Source organism: Chelon labrosus, assembly GCF_963514085.1.
Source record: "Chelon labrosus genome assembly, chromosome: 10".
Classification (NCBI taxonomy): Eukaryota; Metazoa; Chordata; class Actinopteri; order Mugiliformes; family Mugilidae; genus Chelon; species Chelon labrosus.
Window position 1 is genome coordinate 19,329,398 of NC_140360.1, and position 24,999 is coordinate 19,354,396.

General features: G+C 39.3%; 1 protein-coding gene across 3 annotated transcripts in view; it reads left to right on the forward strand.

Annotated features, from left to right (window-relative positions):
* Positions 1 to 23,382, forward strand: part of LOC311494671 (metabotropic glutamate receptor 4-like) — a gene marked incomplete at its 3' end in the record, with an annotated part of 113,119 nt that extends 89,737 nt beyond the window's left edge. The window contains exons 6-10 of one of the 3 annotated variants that reach the window (XM_084553845.1): positions 7,645 to 7,845; positions 13,498 to 13,634; positions 15,333 to 16,268; positions 19,507 to 19,753; positions 22,927 to 23,382. In XM_084553845.1, coding sequence (XP_084409971.1) covers positions 7,645 to 7,845; positions 13,498 to 13,634; positions 15,333 to 16,268; positions 19,507 to 19,753; positions 22,927 to 22,976 — 1,571 coding nt within the window. Of the gene's footprint in view, positions 1 to 7,644; positions 7,846 to 13,497; positions 13,635 to 15,332; positions 16,269 to 19,506; positions 20,364 to 20,674; positions 20,713 to 22,926 lie in introns of those variants that run through there. The other 2 variants (XM_084553846.1, XM_084553847.1) reach the window with 2 other exon arrangements.
* Positions 23,383 to 24,999: the final 1,617 nt, after the last annotated feature.

Below are 24,999 nucleotides of genomic sequence, written 5' to 3' on the forward strand. Positions count from 1 at the left end.
TGCTACATGAAAGCATGAGAGGAGACTTCACTGCTTTCCGTGTCCATCACAAACTTTTCAAAAAGCAGCATTTCAGATTTTTGCATCCTCATACACTGCCTGGCCAAAAAAAAAAGTCGCCACCTGGATTTAACTAAGCAAATAGGCACAGGTCTCCTATTGTATAATTACTGCATGGACGATTATCTTTCAGCTGGCAACAAGTTGTTTAACCCCAAGTGACGTAGTTCCCTTCTTAAACAACCATGTCTAAAGACACATCCCCTGGTTGTGGAAAAGCTGTTAGTCTGTTTGAGAAGGGTCAAATCATTGGCGTGCATCGAGCAGAGAAAACATCTAAGGAGATTGTAGAGACTACTAAAACTGGGTTAAGAACTGTCCAACGTATTATTAAAAACTGGAAGGATAGTGGGGAACCATCGTCTTTGAGGAAGAAATATGGTCAGAAAGAAATCCTGATTGATCGTGATCGGCGATCACTTAAACGTTCGGTGAAATCACATCGAAGTAAAACAACAGTAGAACTGAGGGCTATGTTTAATGGTGAAAGTAAGAGCACTGCCGCACGTACAATGTGAAGGGAACTCAAGGGATTGGGACTGAACAGCTGTGTAGCCTTAAGAAAACCACTGATCAGCAAGGCTAATCAGAAAAAAAAGCTTCAATTTGATAGGCAGCATAAAGATTGGATTCTGGAGCAATGGAAGAAGGTCATGTGGTCTGATGAGTCCAGATTTACCCTGTTCCAGAGTGATGGGGGCATCAGGGTAAGAAGAGAGGCAGATGAAGTGATGCACCCATCATGCCTAGTGTCTACTGTACAAGCCTGTGGGGGCAGTGCTATGATCTGGGGTTGCTGCAGTTGCTCAGGTCTAGGTTCAGCAACATTATGTGCCCAAAGAATGAGGTCAGCTGACTACCTGAATATACTGAATGACCAGGTTATTCCATCAATAGATTTTTTCTTCCCTGACGGCACGGGCATAGATGGCAATGCCAGGATTCATTGGGCTGAAATTGTGTGTGGATTGGTCACCACAGAGTCCAGTCCTTTGACCCCATTGAGAATCTTTGGGATGTGCTGGAGAAGGCTTTGTGCAGTGATCAGACTCTCCCAATCATCAATACAAGATCTTGGTGAAAAATGAATGCAACACCTTTTTTTTGTCTAGGCAGTGTATATGAAACGTAGTCAATAGTAGTAGTACTGAGTGCAGCAATTTGCCAAATGTCTAGTGATTTCACGCAGCATTTTCAGTAATTAAAGTTTTCTCTCTTACTGTGCTGATGGCAAAGACGTCTGCCCTCCGCAGGTGTGATGCTTCTTATTTACATCATTATAGCACACACTGAGGGTCACAGTATGAGTGGCTTGAGTCACTCTGTTGCTTTGCATTCCTGTAGACATGAGTCATCAAGGCCGCAATATACAAATACACGCCTGCCTGCCTGCTCAATTGTTGGAATTCCATTTCTCATTGAAAACATCGAGGACGCCACTGAGCAGTGTTCAACAGCTGTATGATTCTCTGGAGATACATACAAATGTCAAGGTTTGCTACCGTTGTTTTTTTTTTTCCTATTGTGGAGAGATTATCAGTCACCTGCATTGGCTCAGAAATATAACAATGTGGTGCTAACCAATTTAAAAAGCCATCAGATTTCATTGTGTTTTTATACAGAGGTATTTCCTTCAACTCCTCCTTTTTAAAGGCAGCTAGAACAAGAAAACCACATTTAATATCTGAATCTAGCAGCTGCGGCACAGAGTTCACTTCTGACCGACCGTGTCTTTGGGAGCAATGATGACAAGCCCTGTCAGACACTGCAATCTATTTTTATCCTCTTAGGAGACAATGTCCAATCTTTTAATTAGAACAAGAAAATGGGAGGGGTCTGTAATGGTTGTCAACTGAGGTCTGTCATACTGTTCACTAAGGCCACATTAGGAGATCATTTTAGCCACTAAGAAACTTTAATGCAATAAAAATTCACATGATCCAAGACAGACGTCACCCGAACCAGCCACAAACCATGGCACTTATTATAATATTATTTTTCTTAAACATTTTGGTTACCATAAATAAAAAATATGCTATTGTTTGCAGTAATCTACTGCAGAAATAAGATGACAGTGACAAATATATACATGTATACATATTAAAAGACAAAGATTATTGTCGGCCATGTTTTACACTCACAGGCAATAAAAGTTGTGTAACTTTGTGTAAATTGAGACAACGTGTTTCTAAAGTCTTCTAAATGTGCAGGCGGTGAGAACACGAGTAACATCCACAGGCTAACAGGCTAACCAGCTAAAAAGCTCTGAGTTTTCCATCTCACGCTGGTACATAAACAAATCTGACAACCCCTAAAGCTCCAAAGTGGTCTGCTCTGTATGTTCCTGCAGTCCGGTATGCACAGTAAGTGTCAAAGGCAGTCAGTCTGTATGAGATCAGAATCAGCCAAGTCAAACGGAATATACAGCCAACACACACACATACCTGTGCTGCTTAAAGCCTTTGATTAATGCTTATGCTATTTAAAGCTGTCCTGTTACATAAGACCCTGATTTATTTATTCAGGAGGCAGTTTTTTGCGTTCTGCAGAAAAATATGGGCAAATAAACTATTTTGAACAGTATCTGCAAGACGAGACATTTCAGAGGCATTTTTCCTGAGTCTCATGTGTCTGAAATGCTAATCAATCCATCTAACAGTCTACACTTGGCAAGCGCTTTAGTTTATGCTAGAAGCTCGTAAATGTGGGGACAAGAACATTTTTAGACTTAAAATATATCTCCCTCTGTTTTCTACAGGTAACAATACTTGATTGTTTTTTTGGACTGAGGACAGCCAAAACATGTATGACCAAAACCTCCAAGAAGCACTTGAATCCATCTTACAGACACCAACGCAGCAATGAAGCTGCCTCCTATATAGTCTAAATATAATACTTTTGGCCATTATGCAGCTGTCAGATGTTAAAAGCCTTTGTTAAACATAATGTAAAGAGAACACTATACTGTAAATTATTCTGAACATGCTTTAGCGTGACATGGTAGATAAAATAAACTGCATTCACTCGGAAAGAACCATCCAGTCTGCTCTATCATCTAGACACATTAGTTGGACAAATGGCATGTCATTTTCAACGACACAAAAAAAAGAAATCACAGAGTGCACAAGTAATAACGTTACACTTTTTTTAGGCTCCTTTACCTGACATGAAAGGGAGACACAAAAAAAATCCATTTACCTCCATTCAAAGGAAGAGCATACAGTATGACCTGGGGCTTTCTGGATCATCGTGTTCTTTCGGAATCTCTGTTTCTTAAGGTTTTGTGGAAAGAGGTTTATGGCAGAGACGATGAAAATTAGACACCCGTCCAAAATATGTTTGAAATTAGAATATATGATCTTATTTAGATAATAGTTTTTACGTACGTAAATAATAATATGGTAAAAATGATTAATTTATTCAGTTAGTGTCCCAACAGATGACAGCAGGACAGACAACACTTCTTGGTCATGTATTAAATATTTAAATAATCTGATCTCACTGTGGCCCTGCCAAGAATACAGAGAATAAAACTGGACCAAATCTAAGTAAAATACAGTATACGATGGGAGTACTTTAAAATCTATTTCGTTCCTTCACTGTATTCTACCACACATGAGAGGACTGTTAATGAGAAAACAAGTGACTGGTTAATAAAAAAACAAAACAAAACAAAACAACAACACCCCTCCACTTGTAAATTACAATCTTTAGCCATACCTCAGTGGTTCCAAACCTGAAATCTTGGCTCACGTCATCACATGATAATTTCTCTCACAGTTTTATGTCAATAAAACCAACTTCATATTGCTTAATTTTAATTGGTCAAAAGCCAGAGACTACTATTTGCCTGACGTGCACGTCCTTTTGAAACCCGGAGCATTAGGGAATGTGGAAACTTCGTATTTTCGTGAACAAAAAAATAAAAGTAGCAGTCATAGTTCAAAAAGTGACAAAGACGTTAAAATGAGAAAAGCTGTAACAGAGATAAAGAGACAAACTTTCTCTGTGACAGCTTCACTTGAGCAATAATGTGCATTCTTCTGTTTATGAGTGTGACACTAGAAAGCTATTGAATCTCTAAGGTGACTGAGACGGCTGGTGGAGGACTTGTCACCTTGGCAGCCAAGAAAACAGCAGATAAGCTTTTTGCAGAATGGACAAGTTTGTCTGGTAACATCTTTAACCCAAACAATGATCATTTTATAGACCTGACTGAGGCGTTTAGTCGCCTGAAGCTAGCCAAGCAGCAATAAACAAAAACAAAAGGTATAATCTAAAAATATAATTATAATAGTCTGTCTGAAAAAGCAGGGGTCCAAAACACAACGTAATTACCAGTCTCATAGCTTAATGACCGCCAGTTGACTTAAGACTCCACTGACCCTGTGTCACTTTTTATACTGCCCCACCTGCCCACACATTCTTAATGTCTGGGGTTGATTGCCAATTGACTTATTCGTTAACTTAGGTATGCAATTTGTACATCTAATATTTTAAGATAGAAGCCAATTTGAAACAAAATCAACTTAAAGAAGTGTGGTATGCATGCTTAGAGCACATTTCCACTGAGAGTGGAGTGAGAAAGTTTGTTTAGAGTAGATAAACTTTAGCCCGCTGTCTGGTAACACACCATTGGGATTTCATTATGGGGCAAGTTTCAATTGATAGAGAGAAACAAAAGAAAAAAAAAAAACTTGGATGCACGCAATTGGATAGTCCTACAACCAATCAGAGTCATCGTGTTGTAAACAAAAACAGGTTAAACTGAGTTCACGTGACATTTTTTACTATTCCATCCATTACTTCATGTCCCATCATAAAGCCTGCCCAAACAATTTGTTAGGTTCAGCAGATCTTTACCAGGGCATAATCAGTTCTCAATGGAGTGGCTCCAGGCTAACTTTACTCTACAAAAGTTTTGCATACGGTGGAAAGTTTGGGCTCACCTTCAGACTATGGTATTAGTCATGATTTAGACATTCAAAGGTCCTGCTTTGACCAACAAAAGGAGGAAAAAGATGTGTTTTAAGATATTCTTAATAAAAAATATCTGTCAGCCATGAGAATTTATAGTTCATTGCTTTGAGTAATTTTACATTTCTTATTGTCTGACTGGAGGGGGCATTTAAAGTTTCAGAGCTTTGTCACTGATGTCAAAACTGAATTAAGGTGTGTATAATAAAAATACCAAGACAAACAAAAAAGACATTTCTGCTCAAAGGTGGGGCCTGTTAAAATGAAGAGTCTCTGCTGAGATAAGAACTGGCTGCCACAGAGATATTACAAGGCCTGCAAACAAAACATGATTCCACTTCTAACTGCTCCATGTCGTTTTTTTGTTTGTTTGTTTGTTGATCAGTGTCCTGATCATGATGCTCTGTTTACATTGTCTTGTGCTGTGCTTGTATTGTCACAAATGAGACAAAGAAAAAGGCCAAGCTTTTGCTGAGCAACAAACCACAGAGGTTCACCGTAATTGAAAGAAAGAACTTCAACACTTGCTCCCTCGATGACAGCAAGCAGATCATTTAAATTATATATTTGCGCATAATTGTTAACAAATGTCAGAGCAAAAACAACCCATGGGTAATTAGGAAACTGTTTGCAAAAGCACATGGGCTCAATTTTAAGCAGGACAAACCCATTATCACACCAAACTGATTATGGTCACTCTCGCTACTTTTGCACATTATGTCTTATTGACGTGAACTATTATTCAGAAATACTCTTTGAAGTCTTCGTTTTTTTTTTTTTTAAGTAGAGATGAAATGAGGTGCTGTAATACAAATCACTCAATTTTCAAATATGTTTTCTTCTCCAGCCTAGTACACATCAAAACCAGGGCCTTTAATTATTCTAATAACGCATTAACCTTCAAAGCACAAAGAAACACACGGACATTGACCATCTACTGAGCAGATGCAAATGAGCCTCTACTACATCAGAGTGTTCTGGGTTGACTTTAAAAAGCTCCTAAGGCACTGTCGCAAAGAATGAACTTGTGTCAAACGTTATCTGTACTTTCCACTATCTTCTCATCTTCCCCCTTCGTATTTACTGGGATTCACATGCTTTCAAACGTTGAATGGCTCTCAAAAAGATATTTCTCTCACATTCAGGGCTATTACCCTGCAGACAATTAATGCCATAATAAAAGAGACAGAGAGTAACCCCTGAGCATTTATAGAGAAGGAGGAGCACGACTCGTCACTACAAGGAAAGAATAACAGCGTTCAAGTGGGTTTTAAATAAAACATAATGTCTGTGTTCACCCTGTACCTGTAGCACAAAACTATGTGTTGGAACAAAGTGTAAGATCCGTAAGAGCTTGTCATGTTCCTGTTCTGCCAAATATCTCACCATTTTGTTATGTTGAGCTTTAAAAATAAAAGTCAGAAGTGAAGCTTGGATGGAGGGCATATTTAGCTGTATTCGCAGGTAAATTAAAGGTTATTTTCATCTCTATTTACTTTTAACACATAACAAAGACACATTATACAAGGGAAATTACATACAATTATACCTAGAGTTCTACTTCTAGTTTTTACAATTCCTATTTTGCACACATGCTATTCTGCTGCAGATTCAAATATAAAATAAGTTTAAAATGTTCCAGTCATACAGTACTACTGTCACCGTTAACCTATCTAGCAGGGCATTGGTTAATACAACGGATCAAGCTGGTAATCGAAACCTTGCTTGGCGATTAACATATTCTCAAAGCATTAGAACTACTCCAGCAGTGATTAATATACACCTGTCATAACTAATTACGTTAATACTGAAAAATGATTAGGCCTGTCTTGCTGTGTCTTCCACTCCTCCTCCGCCACTCCATCATACTCTGCGCCCGTGATTAATAGATGTGAGAAGGCACGTGACTTTGTGAGGATAAACACAGAGATCATGTTAACAGAAGCTAAGAGTGAGAGGAGATAATTCCCTGGCTTATTAATCCACATTTCAAATGTGTGTTTGTTTAAAGCCCATTTCTCATTAGCACTGCTGAATGATGCCGCACAAGCACCGCAACGTCTATTAGAATACGTGAAGCCGAAAGAGTCGTTCTGAATAATTTGAAGTAGTCCAATCAGTGATCGACGGACCATAATGAGAAAGGCTGCACAAGTGAGCATTTTGGTATTTGTGGAGAGATATTCGGTGATTGATGTCTTGAAGATATGGCATACAATTACTGGTTAACAGGAACAATTCAATGCTAGTCTCCACGTAAATTAAACGTGGTGGAAAAAAAGACGGTTTCACAATCGAGTAATCAGGCCCCGTGAAAGGTTATCATTTTCTTGATTTTACACAGCTAGCAATCATAGTTCAGCTCTTCTTTGCGGCTTCTTTGTTATGAGTATTATTCCATTCATATTAAATCTGGTCATAACTGTCAAGATGGCAAACACATATAAAACATATAACGTTAATTAGTGATACTAATTCATGAAGCAGTAGTCGTTTTAGTATATTTCCTGCCTTATCTTGTCAGCACTCAGTATATTTAGTATACTCATCAAGGCAGTTCCATGTATAACAACAGAAATGTTTGTGTTTTCAAATGTTCTCTTTTAGATCATGAGCGGATCGGCAAAGATTCATCGTACGAGCAGGAGGGGAAGGTGCAGTTTGTGATAGATGCCGTATATGCCATGGCTCATGCTCTACACAACATGCACAAAGACCTCTGCCCTGGAAAGGTTGGCCTCTGCTCCAAGATGGAGACCATCAATGGAACACTGCTGCTCAAGTACATCCGCAATGTCAACTTCACAGGTGTGTGATCCTACTTCCACCTCAAATCTGCATGAAAACACACTGTACATAAAGCCCATGGTATTATCACCAACTCATTTTTCTATTACATTCGAAAACAAGAAGAACGGATGAGTTCAGGAAACAAAGCACCACCAAATAGTCAGTGACATCTAATGTATAAGTATCATAAGTATTCAGTGACACATTTGTGTGGTGGCAGCTAAAGTGAATTCTATGTCCTATTTTTGGGTTCGCCAACATGCTCATGCAGAGTCTTTGTCGGTGTGCAGTGGTCTCCAATTATCAGGATACTGAATGTAATTTATTCCCAGCAAGTATAAGAGGCAGAGATCTGTAGGAGGGCTGACAATCACCCGAAGAACAGCATGTTTTATCATAGTTGGTGATGCACAGGAACTGTGCTTTGTGTGATTTCCTGCCTTATCTTGTCAGCACTGAATTACCCACGCAAGAGATCTGCTTGAATGGAAGTGCACTGGCTGCTGAGTTACAATTGTTCATAAATGAGAGTGGGAAGACAGTTAACAGATAGCACAACAGAAACAGAGATCACGAATTTCACAGAGGTTGTCCTATGCAAATTTAAATTCAGGTTTTTAATGTTCCTGTCAAATAGAGCATGCAGCTATCAATGGAGACAGACTTCAGACAGGATGTATGAGTTAAACACACGTAAAAGTGTTATTATTTAATTATTACTTAAAAATGTTCCTTTATTGATGGCTTATGGGAATTCTTTCTCCTCATTTAACCTTCGGGTATCGATATCTGAATAGTTAGGGTGCAGACCACATGGACTAAAATGCTCCAGTTCAACCCACATTTCCTGTCTATCACCAATGAATAAAAGGCAAAAATGACAAAAACCCACCAACACTAAAAATATACAACAATTAGATGAACAACCTCAGTGTAACAGGGAATCAAAGTTCTGTTTATCCTCTTGTTCTGCAACTTGAGCTAATCCCACACTGATCATTTTTAAGCCACTGCTTAAATCACAAAAATACGCTGTTCAGTCATCTTAGTCCTGCTATTGTTACCTCAATCTCCTGCGGGTGTACGTCTATTTTTTTTTTTTTTTTTTTGAGCTGTGATAGCCTAAGGCTTATGGGAAAAAGTGTTTCTTAAAGGTTGCCAAAAACACAGATATTGAGGAGGCAGTTTTAGTATCCAGAATTTCTGCTTCACTTTGACTTATTAAACAGTAATACTTCTACTTGGACCAGTCACCAGTTGACCAAGAACTGCATTTGCTGGTTAATTTTTTTTTTTTTAACTCTTTTTCAGTACATGCATAAAGTTCCTACATGATTTACATAATGTTTCAAAAACCCTCATAGTCTGTCTTGAGCTATTCAGCTTTTATTCCCAATAACTGGCCTTGGAAATTATTATAGGACTATAGGATCAAAGAGGATGAACACAATATGTTGAGTGTACTAATCAGAAGTTAGAAAGTTTGCATTCAAATTCTATAAAAGTACACTTATAGTATAATGTATGTAGTAACAAGTAAGATGTGCTTTAACAATTAATTATAGAATGATGTACAAAAAAATGTACATACATAATCAGAGCGTGTATGAATATAACCTGCTGACTTGTGAAGCTACAATAAAAATGTATTCAAAATTAGGTCCAAGTTAGGTCAGCATTAGTAGTTATAACAGCTTAAGTTAATTATACGACAGATGAGTAGAGGGTCATGCAATCAAGAAGAATGCGAGATGAGTGGTCTGACACCACTTCAAAGCTGCTCCACCCTCACGGATGATTATAGAGTAACGGATACGTTTATTTCTAAGACAATTACAGAGTAGGATCTTTGGGCAAAGGGTAGTTATTTCCCAGCCAAGTACGTGACAGGAATAATTTACAGTTTAAATTACAATGATAAAGGAATGGACAGAAAAGAAAACACTTCAGAGTCTCGTTGCTGGCATGGCTACAGCTTGGCCAGGCACTCCAAAGAACACAACTGTCAGTGTTCGCATGTGGGAGGCGAGAGACGATGTCCTGCACCAGGAAGTCACACCCTTACTTTTTAAAAATAAACCTTAACGAACCTCTCCTGGAGAAAGTTGTCACTGTCAGACAAGTTAAGCCAGCAGTGACTCCAGAGACTGTTGTCCTAAAAAAAAAATGACACTATCTGTTACTTGCTAGAATTCCTCTCACAAGGAATGCTTACAGTCACCATCGTGACTCTTGTCTGTGAGGAACAAAGGCAGAATTAGGGCAACACTGGAAACCTTTGTTTCCCATTTCCTACCGAGAACCAGCAGCTTCTTTTAACTATAGTCTTTTCTTAATCTAAACCTTCTAGTAATTTTTAAACACAACAGGGATCCCTGTTCTTGACATATAGGCTGTTTTTAAAAAAAAAAAAAAAAAAAAAAAAAAAAAAAAAATGAAGACTCCTACATTCAGCTGCTAACTTTTAGGTCAAAACAAACAGCATTCGCCTCTGTGGCGTACAGTAAGTCTCGAAATCCTTATCACCAGGCAAGTGTGAGTTTTGAAAATGATGTTTTTACTTCAGCTTCATCTGAAGACTGAGCAAGATAGCAAAGTCCGACAGTTTTCTTAAAATACGTTTTATTCGCTCATACTTTATTTAATCTTAGATACATTTGTCCATAGAATAACATGTTTCAACAGCTAATGTTTAGCATTAATGGACATGAACTGCGCAGGCTGCTATTTGTCGTTAAATGCGTTATAACGGTAATTTAAAAACAGACCGATAAAAAAAGCACGCTATACAGTGTATAAATAGTTTTTAATAGTTGGGATAGCAACATAATTAGGGTTTTTTATTAAGATGTATCCTCCCCAAAAGAAAAACAAAACAAACAAAAAAAATGCCAGGGTCTCATTTGTGGCAGACCGTCACAATATGCAAAAGTATAGTCACATTTTCCATCTGATAAAGATAGCTGATTATGTTATTTATTCAATCTACATGTTGGCCTACAACCAGGATAACTGCAAGTTTAGGCAGTCAGTGAATAAATAGCTAAATTAAAAGCGAACTGGGCAAAATGCATGACTAAACTGTGGCATTTACTTCCTCAAAGGTGGCTTGATTTATAGAGGAGTTATAAAGTATATAAGAACAAGAATAGGAATTGAGTGTGGGTGGATATTTTTTCGCAATAATGTAGTCAACATAACCTTTATTGCGAGGGATAAGAAAGTTAAACTCGGCACGGATCCATGTAGCATTTAGTTTTCTCCCCTAATGGATACTGAAAGGAAACTCTGCAGCACTCAGCAATGTTTTACCATAGGCCGCATCTTCAAAGTCAAAGCACTGTTCACCTGTTCCTGAGTGTGCTTATTACTATGTAAGCAGGTCAAGTCCTCATTTGTGTGAAAGAAAAAGAAAAAAACAAATTGTGTGGGTTGGTATCCTTAAGTCATATTTGTTTAGTTCTACAGAATAGATCAATTCTCACAGCACTGGAGTAAAGCTTTAATCTAAAGTGCAGTTTAACAGGCATGAGCTATAGAATTAAACTTCAGTTCTTTATGAATCCCTTCATTCATGGTGTTACATTACTGGAAGGCTTGTCAGCACTGAAGCCATTGGGTTTACAACAAGCATGGCCAGAAAATCAATGTTACACATTACCGGAATATTGCCTGGCTTGCTTTGCTTTTAAGAGTCTTTTGCACACAGGAACAGGGAATTTAAAAGGTCTGTAGGAAAACAACAGGGATGTCCATATGATCCCAGTGTATTCTGGGAATTATCTATAGGCATCCCTGCTGACTAAATGAAAGAGGAAACCCAAGCATTAAAGATATTGTAGAAGTTGATACTTATTGATGCATCGTATTAAGACTGAAATCACTACAGCACTGAAGGAAACCGCTGTCAGTTACTTTCAGGAATAACTCCTCGCTCTGAGGCGCTATTTTTCCTGAGGACATCTTGTTTTACAAAGCAACTCTGCGAGACATAAACCTGAGAGTAAAGAGGTGTTAAACACGCTGTGATTAAAGATTGGCTATTACTTCAGGGTTTCAACGCAGTCATTTAATGCTGCCTGATTTCATGAAGGCTTATTACTAAGTTAATTTGTTTTCGATTTGAGGTCGATTTGAGGTCGGTTACAAGATCATATATCACTATATGGTACAGTGAATTGCTCAGATATTACTAACAGCAATTAAGCACTGTTATAAAGGTTATGCTGTGGATATGTGTGAGAATGGAGCGTGGACATTTGAGCTAAAACTTAAAAAACAACTTATAAAAAGATTTCAAATGAATATATATGTGGATCAGGTATAATCTAATTTAAATTTCAGTAATCTATGTATTTATAGACATCTGATTTGAAACTGCAACAGTGTCTACATTGCCCTGCATACACCTCCTGTGGTATTGCACAGAGTGGTGTTAATTTAGCTCTCAAAGCATTGGTATTAAGTCTTCCATTTGCCAAAAAAAAATATAAAATCTGAAATGGTTATTAAACAAGCTGTTTGCTTATATTTGCTGGCTGCGCATGAAAACTGCAGTGTCTTTTTCCAAGTTAAGAGGTGAAACTAATCGATTCAGGCAATCAAATTAGTAGGAACGTACATCCCACTCGATTCCTTCTCTTGCTGAGATGGGCAAGAAAATCTTCATAATTGCAATGACTGCCTCCTGTTGTCTTAGACATGCCCTCTGGTTAATGCAGCAGGATGATACTAATGCAATTAAATCCTATGGGTTTTGATGAGACTTCTGACAAACACAAATCTGTAGGAGGAATAAAAATATCACAACTCAAAGCTTACAGGTTTTCTTCTCTGACTCGCAGGGTCAAAAAACATTCAACAATCAATACAGTGACCTATTAAACCACTCGAATAAACAATTCCCTTTTTAAGACAGAAGACAGTATGACCAATAAGTGTGGAACATAGTCAACTCCTTCCCCAAAAACTGGAAAATAAAATACATCCCTTTTTTTCCTGCAAAAAGTTGCAAGTACAGTCCAAAACGCTGCAAATCAACAAGATTACCGCCCCCATTTCAACACGCTACAGAACTGCTGAGTATTAGGAGATTAGCATCAAAAGTCGGAAAGCAAATTCTGCAAGACCAAATAAACAGAGATTGGGGTGTTCTTCCTCAGAGACGCTTCTCATCTCTAAATCTGTGAATATTCGTTCCCTCGCAGCACAATTTTATCACGAGTTGTGAAAGCTCGAGAGGGGATTGTAGGCTGGCGCAGAAACAGGCAGAAACAGGAAGCAGAGACACGAGAGAGACCTCAGAGTGGTAATCAAAATCAGTGCTGTCGTTCGTTAGCACTCTGAGTGGGGACCTCGTGGATAACAGGCAATGGGGCAATAAGCAGAAGGGAGGAGTGTGAAATGATATGGGAACATGAACAGACAGCAGCCCTGGCCCTCCTCAAAGGACCAGGACAACACGCCTGTCAAAATCTATTCTGCTCCCATCATTAACACTATAACAGTACTGACTTGAAGGCCCCTCGCAACCTCATTTCATCTCCTGTGAGCATGAGAATAAGTCCAAGGGTTTTTCACTGCACCGCTCAACACTGGAGTTTCGAATCAAGTTGCAATCTACCCTCAAAACAAAGTAACAAGGTTTTTTTTCTCCTTTATCTTCCCTAGGAATTGCTGGCACTCCGGTGATCTTCAACGTGAATGGAGATGCTCCTGGTCGCTACGAAATCTACCAATATCAGATCACAAATAACACCACGGAATACAAGATCATTGGTCACTGGACAGATCAGCTCCACTTAGACGTAGGAATATTTTTAATATTAGATAAGACATATGTGTATGCTAGAGTTTTATAATAATAAGAGTGAGAAATTAGAGATTGACAAAAAGCCAGAACACTTCATCAGAGATCCAGTATTTAGAAATTTATTACTTTTTGGTTTGGGTTTAACCATAAAAACAAACTACATAAACTACATAAATGTTGTTGCTGAGCAGAGTAGAAAGATACTGAATGGAGGAACTGGACAAGGGAATAATTATGACAATTATTTAGAAGAAAAAATAACCGTAACGAAGTAAATCAAGCGCAGAAGAAACGTTAATTTACATTTACAGCAACTCCGATATCGCCACACATAGCCGAGTGTTATTAAATATTATGTTGAATGCATCTCGCTTATGTCGGACTTAATAGGGCAATTGTCAACAGAATAATATTAATAATAAATCATCCATTTCCTGGTTGGATACAGAATTTATAGAAATGGAGGCAGACAGATGTTGTAGGTCAATACACAGTGTGGAGCACACAACATTTCCACTCGGTTTATAATAGAGCAAAAAGTATATTTTCGTTGTGAACTTATTTTGACATTTGCATCATTTTTAATCCTTTTAATACCAGTTTCAACTTACACAACATATGCATGGGGCACAGAGTCTGCTGAGTGGCATACATTAACATCAAAACTGCTTTGTTTTAAATGCCAAACTTAGGTAGAGAAATAAATGCGTTGTTATGCATCATACAGGAGCCCCAGGTGTTCTCAGTTTCAGGAGCAGGTATGGTATTGGATTATTGTAGACATCAAGGACCTGAGTTACTGCTGCACGCAGACATTTACCAGCATTGCTTGCGTGGGAGAGACCTCAGAGGAAAATCAGGAGTACCATATGGATTTTTTTTTTTTTTTTTTTTGTGCTCAAAACCAATCATGTAAACTATCCAGATGTTTACTCGAATAATCAAATTTTGCCTATCCATTTCTGAACCCTACTTCACTTAATAAGAACTCTTGTGCTAAAAATAAATAATGTCAATGCAGTGACACAGGGACAGGATGCTGCACAGCTCTCTGCTAAGACTGCAGCACCAAGCAGCTCGACTCTTATTACGTGTTCAGTGCAACATCCCTTGGGAATAATTAAGCGGCAAATTAATTTCTAGTTAAGTTTAAATGCAATGACTTGTAATGAATATCTTATTTACTGTTTGTTCATCCTATCATGCACTTCTGTATATGTAAACTAATCTACCAAGTGTTAATTGAATTGTATTCTCGTGCATAATATAGCGTGTTGTTTAGTGTCTAATTAGTGAAACAATATTTAGTTAGCTAGGTAAATGTTATCGCTTGAATTGAACCCTTGAATTCTGGTATAATCCTATTTTAAATAGGCTCTTTAATTCGCATTATGACACTGCCCAAATGTAACATGTTAAAGAAGTACACAGTAGATGTGAACATGAGAATAAAATTTTGTAAATAGGATTTATTATGTCAATAAAGAAGGCGTAGCATGAGTAGCATAACAACATCTTTGTCTCCTCAAGTGTCTGGGCGCAGTCTTAAGCTGTAGGTCAACTGCGTTTTAAAAGAGCTGTTCACATTCAGGAAAAAAGTCTTCAAGGATAAAAATATTAGTCATGAGGCATACAAACTTTCTGTGCAGACACAGCCACAGAATAAACTTCTTTCTTATACTTTTCCCCCTAGACCGATGAGATGCAGTGGCCTGGTGGATCACAAGAGGTCCCCTCCTCTATATGCAGCCAACCATGCCGTCCTGGGCAGCGCAAGAAGACAGTGAAGGGAATTCCATGTTGTTGGCACTGCGAGAACTGTGATGGCTACCAGTATCAGGCAGACACGTACACCTGCAAGATGTGCCGCTTTGATTTGCGCCCCAATGTGAACCACACTGGCTGTGTTCCCATTCCTATTGTCAAGCTGGAGTGGAGCTCCCCTTGGGCAGTCATCCCTGTCCTCATTGCTGTCTTCGGCATCATGGCCACTCTGTTAGTGGTTGCCACCTTTGTTCGCTACAATGACACACCCATTGTTAAGGCATCGGGTCGAGAACTGAGTTACGTGTTGCTGACGGGCATCTTTCTGTGCTACGCTACAACGTTCCTAATGATCTCCACTCCTGATGTGGTCATATGCTCACTGCGAAGGATTTTCCTGGGCCTGGGTATGAGTATAAGCTATGCGGCCCTGCTTACCAAGACAAATCGGATCTACAGGATTTTTGAGCAAGGAAAGATGTCAGTCAGCGCCCCTCGATTCATCTCCCCTGCCTCCCAGCTGGTGATCACGTTCAGCCTGATATCAGTGCAGCTCCTCGGAGTGTGCATCTGGTTTGGTGTTGACCCATCACAAGCCATCATCGACTATGTGGACCAGCGCACAGCAAATCCTGTAACGGCCCGTGGTGTTTTGAAATGCGATATATCAGACCTGTCTCTTATCTGTCTGCTGGGCTACAGCATGCTGCTGATGGTCACCTGCACAGTTTACGCCATCAAGACTAGAGGGGTTCCCGAGACGTTCAACGAGGCCAAGCCCATCGGCTTCACCATGTACACCACCTGCATTGTATGGCTGGCCTTCATCCCCATCTTCTTCGGGACCTCACAGTCAGCAGAAAAGGTAAATTCCATTTGACATGTGGTGGAATTACGAAGTGATGATCCAGTTTGCTCCACTTATATTTATACACAGTCACACACACAGGTGCCAATGCAGTCTCTAAGCTTACACCAATTGTTCTGTATTGACAAAGACTACAATGGCAGCAAGTCAATTAAATTCACTTGTGTACGTCAGATGTCGGTTTTCCATTTAGAGTCCTTTTATATTTCCTGTGCGTCTCATTGTTAAGAAAATGGCCACTCAAATTATGTGTGTTGTGTAGCCTCAACCACTTGTGTTTGTGGATGCTGCCACTATTCATCATGAGCTGATGGGTTTCGTGCTCCGCTGTGGGGATTACAAGGCTCTTAGAGTCGGCTCGTGAGGATGAATCATTCACCTCAACTTTGCTCGGATGTGTTTTCTTTAATTGTGTTTCCATGTATGTGTGTGTGTGTTTAATTCAACTTCACTAGGAGGGAATACCGAGTAGTCAATCACTGCACATTCATGCACACAAAAATAGATAATGTGTGTTTGTGAAGTAGCATAGAATTACTGCGGCTGTTGATGTTTCTTGTCAGTTGAAAGCGAATCACAAATTACCCGACACAAGTGCTACTTCTGAGGCTACACAACACAGTCCTACATTTAAAATAAAAAAATAAAAAAATAAAAAACGCAGAGAGTGAAAAAGTAGCAATTTCAATAGAAGCATCAGTATGGGAACGCTACGGCGCTGCACAATAACAAACTTAAATGCAGTCTTTAGATGGTCAACAACACAAAGGAGTGTGTTAAAACGAAGGCAGTGGATGATGACAGATGTACATTTTGTGGACATAATGCAAAAGCTTTTAGAGAGGGACTCACTCTTTGTTCTCTCCAGTTTGAAATAAATACCTTTGTAGTAATACAGTGATACTAATGTTTTCAGGACCCTATCATTTTTCGAAACTACAGTTTACTTTTTTTGATGGCAGCCCTTTAACAACAGGCCTGTGAGAGCCAGCCAAGATAAAAAAAAAAAATAATAATAAGTTCTCTCCTTCATTTTAACTCTTGTAAATCATTCTTCGTATTACAGACACTTACACTAATCATTGACTTGTTACGCTGTTAGGACAGACAGAAAGTCATGTTAATTTAAACCATCACAAACTATCAGGCTGATAACACCCTAAAAAAATGTTTTTATAAAAGCAATTCATTTTTATTTCCCCTGATGTCCAGTTTATTTATTAATTACTATCTGATATACACCATTAAATATTAATACATTCTTATCAGTATTTGTTTTATTTCCCCATTGTGGGACAAATAAAGGTTTTTCTTATTCTTATTCTTATTAATAATTCAAAGCATGGCTGTATATGTTGTATGATTAGAGCCTTTCATTTGTGCTTTTTTTTCCCTCAATGTAGACCTTGTCATAGTACAAACCCAGCCTCAATATATGCAAAAATATTTTGTCAGATTATTTCAAACATCTAAAATCGTACAACATACAAGATCTTGGAAGCTCTTTGGAAGCGTGTTTAAGTAGAAACAACCCTCTCTGAACAAGGAATACCAAAGGGGAGCAATCCCGCTTTAAAGAAACTTCACGATGGTTTCTGTACCCAGTCCTGTTCCTTCACTCTGCCGATGGAGCAGATTGGCAATCATTTCGACATGTCAGGGAAAATTTATGTCACCAAGGCCGATGCAAGTGGACAAGGGTCTTGGCTCCTCTCACAGAGTGACTCCACTCTGTACTCCAGAGGGCTAGCAATATTGTTCAGAACTCACCCCAGGCCATGTGTAATCTTCTCAGGGGATTACACCACTCCCCCTCTATCACCAGGGAAGGCTCATGTGCCATTTCCAGTATGATGGAGCACGGCTCGTCTACTGACATTTTCTACTGACATCTTTTTCCCCCCCTTACATTGACATGGCTTTAGGGGGCTTCATTTCTGCATCAGCTTCTTTGTAGCTTCTGGAGTTGTTTTACATGGACATAGGTCACAGTATTCATTTCACCTTTGCTTTCCCACCTGTACTTACTGAATGCCATGATGTAACAAAAAAAAATACACTGACAATGTTGTACAAATGTTGTTCAAGCCCACATGCGGACAACATACTGTATGTTGTAACTACATGTTGGAAAACCCATCTATAACCGCTGACATGTGGCTCAGAGCCCTGTTGGCTATTCCCATGTCAAACAACTCATTCATTGGCAATGCCTGCAAATTTAATGTCAGGACAAAACCTCAGGCAAATCAGTTTGAAGGATGTTTCTCTGCTGTGTTTTACTTTACCCCCCCTGTATTCATCAAACTTCAGAGAAGAGGCAAAGTCAGCTGTTCTCTTCTCATCCCTATTTGTTTTATAAATGTTTTTCACACCGCAGTGTGGTAGAAAGATGGAGTGTGATCACAGTGAATCAAGCCTTTAAGTTCCTTTGAGTTTTGTTTATTCATGAAACAACAATTTTAAATTCACCAAAGCACATTTTCATGTTTTTTTTTGCCTGCACTTGATTTTGTGATAAGCTAAGCGTTACATATACATGTGTTAGTGTCTAATCTGAGATACCTATTATGTTTTTACACTCCTTGTCCTGACTCGTCACACTCTCTACAGACACAAACCAGAGGTGGACTGTGTATGAATTCTGGGAGGATGATTATCAAAAATGAAAAATCACTTGCAAGCTCTTTTAACATGCTGTAGTATGTTTCTCTCCGCTCCCTGGTTGTTGCCTCTGGCTATATATCTACAACCCAGCTGTGAGGTGCAGCTGTCACAGGCTTCAGAGAACACACAATCCATATGTTGTCGTCTAAAACCTTGGAGTAAAAATGCTGATACACAGACCTCACAGACACCCATTAGGGGGGTATTTCTATTAGATCTATATCATAAATAAACAAACACAGACGTTAAGGGATGAGATTTAGAAGAATACAAGTAAATACAGTATGCCATAACCATGTCCAAAGTGTCAAATATGCAGCAGAAAAATAGAAATGTGCTGTTGATTTTTATTATTTTTTTCCCACATATGATTTAAATAAAAGTCTTATATAAGCACACAGTAAGGTAATCAGTGTATTGAATGGAAAACTTCTATTGGGCAAACTTTTTCTGCATCTAATGCTGACCCACTGTGTTTTGTAGTTTTGCAGGCCCTGAGTGACACAATCTAATCATTATTTATTCAATCTAACTTTCTTTTGTTCCCCCTGTCTCTTCCATAATACAGATGTACATCCAGACAACAACCCTGACCATCTCTGTCAGTCTCAGCGCATCCGTCTCCCTGGGAATGCTCTACATGCCTAAGGTCTACGTGGTTCTCTTCCATCCAGAGCAGAACGTACCCAAGCGCAAGCGCAGCCTGAAGGCTGTGGTCACCGCAGCCACCATGTCCAACAAGTTCAACCCCAAAGGCGGCTTAAGGCCCAATGGAGAGGCCAAGTCTGAACTCTGCGAAAGCCTCGAAACACAAGGTTGGTGTCTCATCTGATGTCACAATAAAGAGGATGAAAATACTAAAAGAGAGGCAACCAGGAGTGGATACACTTGTACAAGTATGGCAGTTATGGAATACATGTGTCTACTTGAAATAATGAACTCCTTTTAGGTGAACATAATTGATTTTGTACTTCAGCAGTTTGGGAAATTAGAAAGCATTGCATGAGGATTCAAGAAATTAGGTTGTTATTTCAAGCAGAATTATACCGTGGCTTCTTTTTGAATACATAATAATGCTGTAGTAATGCAAACAGGTTTTAGTTGATTACTTGCTAGACAAGACAGAATAAGATGTTTATAGAATAACAAGCAAGTTTTGTATATTCCACACTCCAGAGAGCTGCACTGATAACAGGCTGTGCTTAGAGGAATAGAAGAAACACAAAAAATGTTGGACAAAGGTAGAAAGTTTTCTGATTTAGCAGGAATATCTTGCATTTGGGACACGTGGAGCAGCAAAATAGTTCTATTCTCACTCACTCTCAGCACACTGGATTTGTGAATCAGGAGGTGTGACAGGGTGCCCACACTATTCTGATTTTGAAAGTGACTGAAAGGAGGGTAGCTCAGGGATGGAAAAGAGGATATTTCAATCACCAAGATAAAGTGTATGAGTAGGCAGTCCCTGTGTGGGGGCAGGCTTAAATCCAATCAGGCAACCCCACATGCTCTGATTACTGAAGGTTCTGATTTTATACCCTGACAAGCTGAACAGTATACAACGATGCGTATTAGGAGTAAAAAGCTGCACCCACACTTGCATGTAAGCCTTTTTTTGTGCCTTTGAATGGAGTTGTTATATCTTATCCAATTATAGAGCCCATTTATAGGTGCTTATTCTCACCCTCTGGTTTGAACTGTGAATCTAACAACTGCTCTTTGTGCTTATATATCAGACTGTGTTGAGGGAGGGGAGCCTTGTGAGGGACTTTAGACACTCAGGTAACCTGACTAGAAAATGGCTTTGCCCTTTTATTATCTGTGACCACATTCTTCCTGTTAATGAATGCTAATGTTCACCACAACCCCTGTGCCTGCCTATACCATGCACAAAGCATCCCGGCTGCCCCTGGCTAGAACACAGCACCCTGAATGACACAAAGGAGTAAAGACGCACGGACAAACCCACTCTTGACCAACAGAAATTTCTTTGGATAGACGATATTGGTGCGCGGTGCTGTAAAATGACCAATCAGCATGGAAAGGCCCGTTAATGTGGGAAGATGACACCACTCTGCCTGAGTGCAGGAGACAAGCGATAGCCATGTGTCCCCTGTAATTTGTTTCCCTGTTGACAAAAGAAGGAATTTGTGGTAATGGGACAACAACAACAATAAGAGTGAACAGGAAAAGACAGATGGGTCTGCCAGCTCCAATTCTTTCTGGACCATCTATTCTTTATCTGGGCCTCGCAGCACATAAATATTCAAATAAGGTTCATTTATCAATGCTTCTCTTGGAAGAGATGCTTTGGATGAAATGGCAAGAATACCGCCCTCATTCACACACCCAACATGGCACTGACAAATCTACAGAAGCGTTTACCATTACACATCTCTCCGCTGCAGCACTTTTGCCCCGACTGTGGCTTTCAGCTGTCTTCTGATTGGATTCATCCCCTCTGACATATTCAATCAGCCAAGGCTGCAGTGGGCAGATTGGCAGATTGGTAGTTTGATTACCACCACGAGCATGCTCGCTGAGGACAGTTTTATTTAAAGAAAAATTACACATGCGCTGACACCTGCACACAGACGCACCGTGTGTGTGCACACAAGCATGGTGGCACACATGCACACGGACACTGAATGGATGACAGCCACATCTAACCAGCAGTTTGGGCTTGTTATGGTCACCGTGGTCTGCCCTCTGGTCATCTGTCTTATATGTTTTATTCACAGCTAATATAAAATTCCATGAAACATGAAAAGAATGTGAAAGAAAAATGAGAAGTATTATCAAATATTGATGACAACACTTACAATGCCAAGTCATATTGCCTTAAAAGTAATTTACAGCAAACACAATTTACGATCCAAACCGTATCACACTGACTGTTGCATGTTTTGCTTGTGCACAGAGAAGTTCTCAGGTCTTTGCATGCGAATGGTTACTACTGCATTTTAAGACCCTGTTATGATCTGCTTGGTGACTCTAATGCATTTAGGATCAAATTTAATGTAGGCTGTGAGAAAAAACAACAAGACTGATTGGACTATAACTGTCAAAATGTCATGGTGCTATGTTGTCAAAATATCTGCGGTCCTATCATATACTATAAAAAGCAGTGATTCATTTACAGCAGCAGACATTTATCTTAGATCTAAATATGACTGTGAAGGTTCTCAGTCACCCAGGGATAGTTAGATCTGAATAGATTAAGATATTTGACAAAACAAATCAAAACCTAACCCTTAAATATATTACATTTTTTACAAAAATCTATTTTTTCATGTTACATTGTGGGAAACTGTGTCAGCTGTGACAGAATTTTGTCTTGGAAGTCACAGCCGATTTTCCCACCTGTACTTTGACACACCTTCCACATTTTATCAGAGAACCAGGAATTGTGTAAGGCAGTTGTTGAGCATTTGGACTACTGACTGAATCGGGAGAGTATAATGCTGAATCAGGCCCAGAAGACTCCAATTGTGAGTCTCGTAAACGTATCTATGAGAAACATGAATGGGACTTTCTCTTCAGAAACCAAAACACCCTCTCCATCTCTTTGAAAGAGCAACACAGAGAAAAATTGACAATTTCTTGAGCAAACTTGAACTCTGAAAGACAAACTGAGAAACACAAAGATATACGCATTGACCCTTTGAAAAGAGCGTAGAGTTTTACATTATTAAAACACTCCACACATTTCTTAATTGTATAAACTGAATTTTAGTCCCATTTGAGCTGTCTTCACCTTCACCGCTGGCACACTGCAATTTGAGTGCAACGGAATGAGATTCCTGTAAATAGACTTTTACACCAGCGCCTTACTATTATGATCAGTTCCACCTGTGCCAGTTTAATGACGTCCCCCATAAATAGGACTTACCAACAATCTGGGCTCTTAAAGATTACCATTCTGTGTCTATTTGAATGTCACTCATTTTAAACCCTTTTCTTCTTTCTCCTACACCTTCACTTGCAGCGTTGGCCTCCAAGCAAACATACATAAGCTACAGTAACCATGCCATCTAAGACAGAGATGAACCGTGGAAGGGGGAGCAAAGGCCCGGCTGAGGAGAAATCACCTGATTCTGGGGCATACTGGGAAAATACTGGAGAACTGTCAAGCTGCAGCAGCAGAGAGGACTGGGGTGGAAAGATGGGAATTTGTCACTCTTAAGGATGTCATATTTTTCTAGGGAATCAGGTAAAGGCTTGGATGCCAAATTTATGGGGAACTAATAGATTGCAGTAGAGATGGGAGATGTAAAGGAGCTTGGACAGTTAATTTTCCTCTTCCCACCCTTTCTGAGACATGTATGAGTCTTGATCAGTGACGTGTCCAGATGCAGGCTGAGTGAACCACCTGGAGCCTACAGTGTGTTTTTTTTTCTTTTTCTCTGAAGTGTATAGCACATAACTGCAGTCCTCTCTGAGGCTGAACTGTTCGTCTCATTTCAACAAAAAAAAAAAACAGGGAAAAAGTGTTCGGTTTTTGTCAAATGCAGTTGACGAGATGAAACAGTATAAAAATATAGTAATTATTTTTGGTTACAGGTATCATTGGAGTCGAAAGCTGCAGTACTCTTCAAACTGTACATGCCTTACTACCGTACATTCAGTATTCCTATGTGAACTAACCATATCTGAAACACCTGAAAAATAAAGCAGTGGGTCACCCCAGTTGTTTCTAAATGTTTCATAATAATGATGATGACACCGTCATCTTGGCAAACCTAGTGTACAGTCCCAGAGCATGCTTATGGGAGCATCACGTGTACTGTGCTGTGTTGTCGACGTCTATGGAATGCAACATTTGTCATGGTTGTCATTCACAGTGGAGATGTCATTTTGGACCACTACCCGCTGGGTTACCCTCTGCTGAATAAAGAGTAATCAAACTCAAAAGGAGCCAAGCTTGACACAAACCGCTTTGGAATAACTTTATGGTTTACATCTCACTCCATATGTGTATATCAGACAGGACTTGGAGACTTGACAATGGATACTTTAAACATCCCAGATTCACTGGCCCTTATTTATCACGCACTTGTTAAAGTCTCTGTAAAGTAGGGTAGTCATATAATTGTTGAAATTTCTCGTGGTTATTTTGTGTAATTCTATGTTTGAATTTGGCCCAGCATTTAAGAAGACATACTTAATGTTAGCTGCGGGGCGAGTAATTCAGTTGAGACAGTAAATGCAGTTGATGAAATGCTCAGTATTTAAGAAGGCAGTTAAAAAAAACAAAAAAAACTTATCAGCCTGTTGTTATGGCAGACACATTATGATGAGAGCCTCATGGTATATGATAAATAGGACAGCAGCTATGCATTTCACCCCAATTACATAGTATGTGGTAGATGCTTGGATAATCTGTTTCCTGCAGGAGATTTATGGTTCTCATTTTTTTTCTTCTTCTGGGTCATGGATTTTGAGGCTGCAATGATAAATATGGGTTTTAATACTATTTTTTGATGCAAAATGAAGCTCATCTAGCTACTGTGGGACATAGACGCCGAAACGCACATAGCGTACGCCGGTGTTAGACATTTATACTTGCCTTCCATTTCCTGCTTCACTTTCAACAATGGCGACTGACGAAGATGAGTCATACAAATGTCTGTATCTCTGAATCTCCTCAGTTTACCTTTCCATAATGTGCTCCATCTTTATGAATCCAAAACAATCAATTTGAAAATTGCGGAGATGGAGAAGCAGCCAGAAATACTAAAGCAAAAACACGCTACTACCAAGCGGACCAATCACAGCTCTTGTGGTCTGCATAGCCGCGGCACATTTCTGGGAAGGTACACATCAGGCTACGGTGTTAGGGTCTGCATATACTCTGTGTTGTCACCGTAGTTACGGCGTCAAATTGACACAGAGGGCTAAACCGCTTATAAGTCCCAATAAATGGCCGAAAAGTAAAGAATAAGAATGAGAATAATAAGGTTAGGTTATCTTTCTGGAGTCCCCTGCGTTTTGTTAGATTACATTTAAACACTGAATTTAACTACATTCTAGCAAACTCACTGGCTACGTGTGCAATATT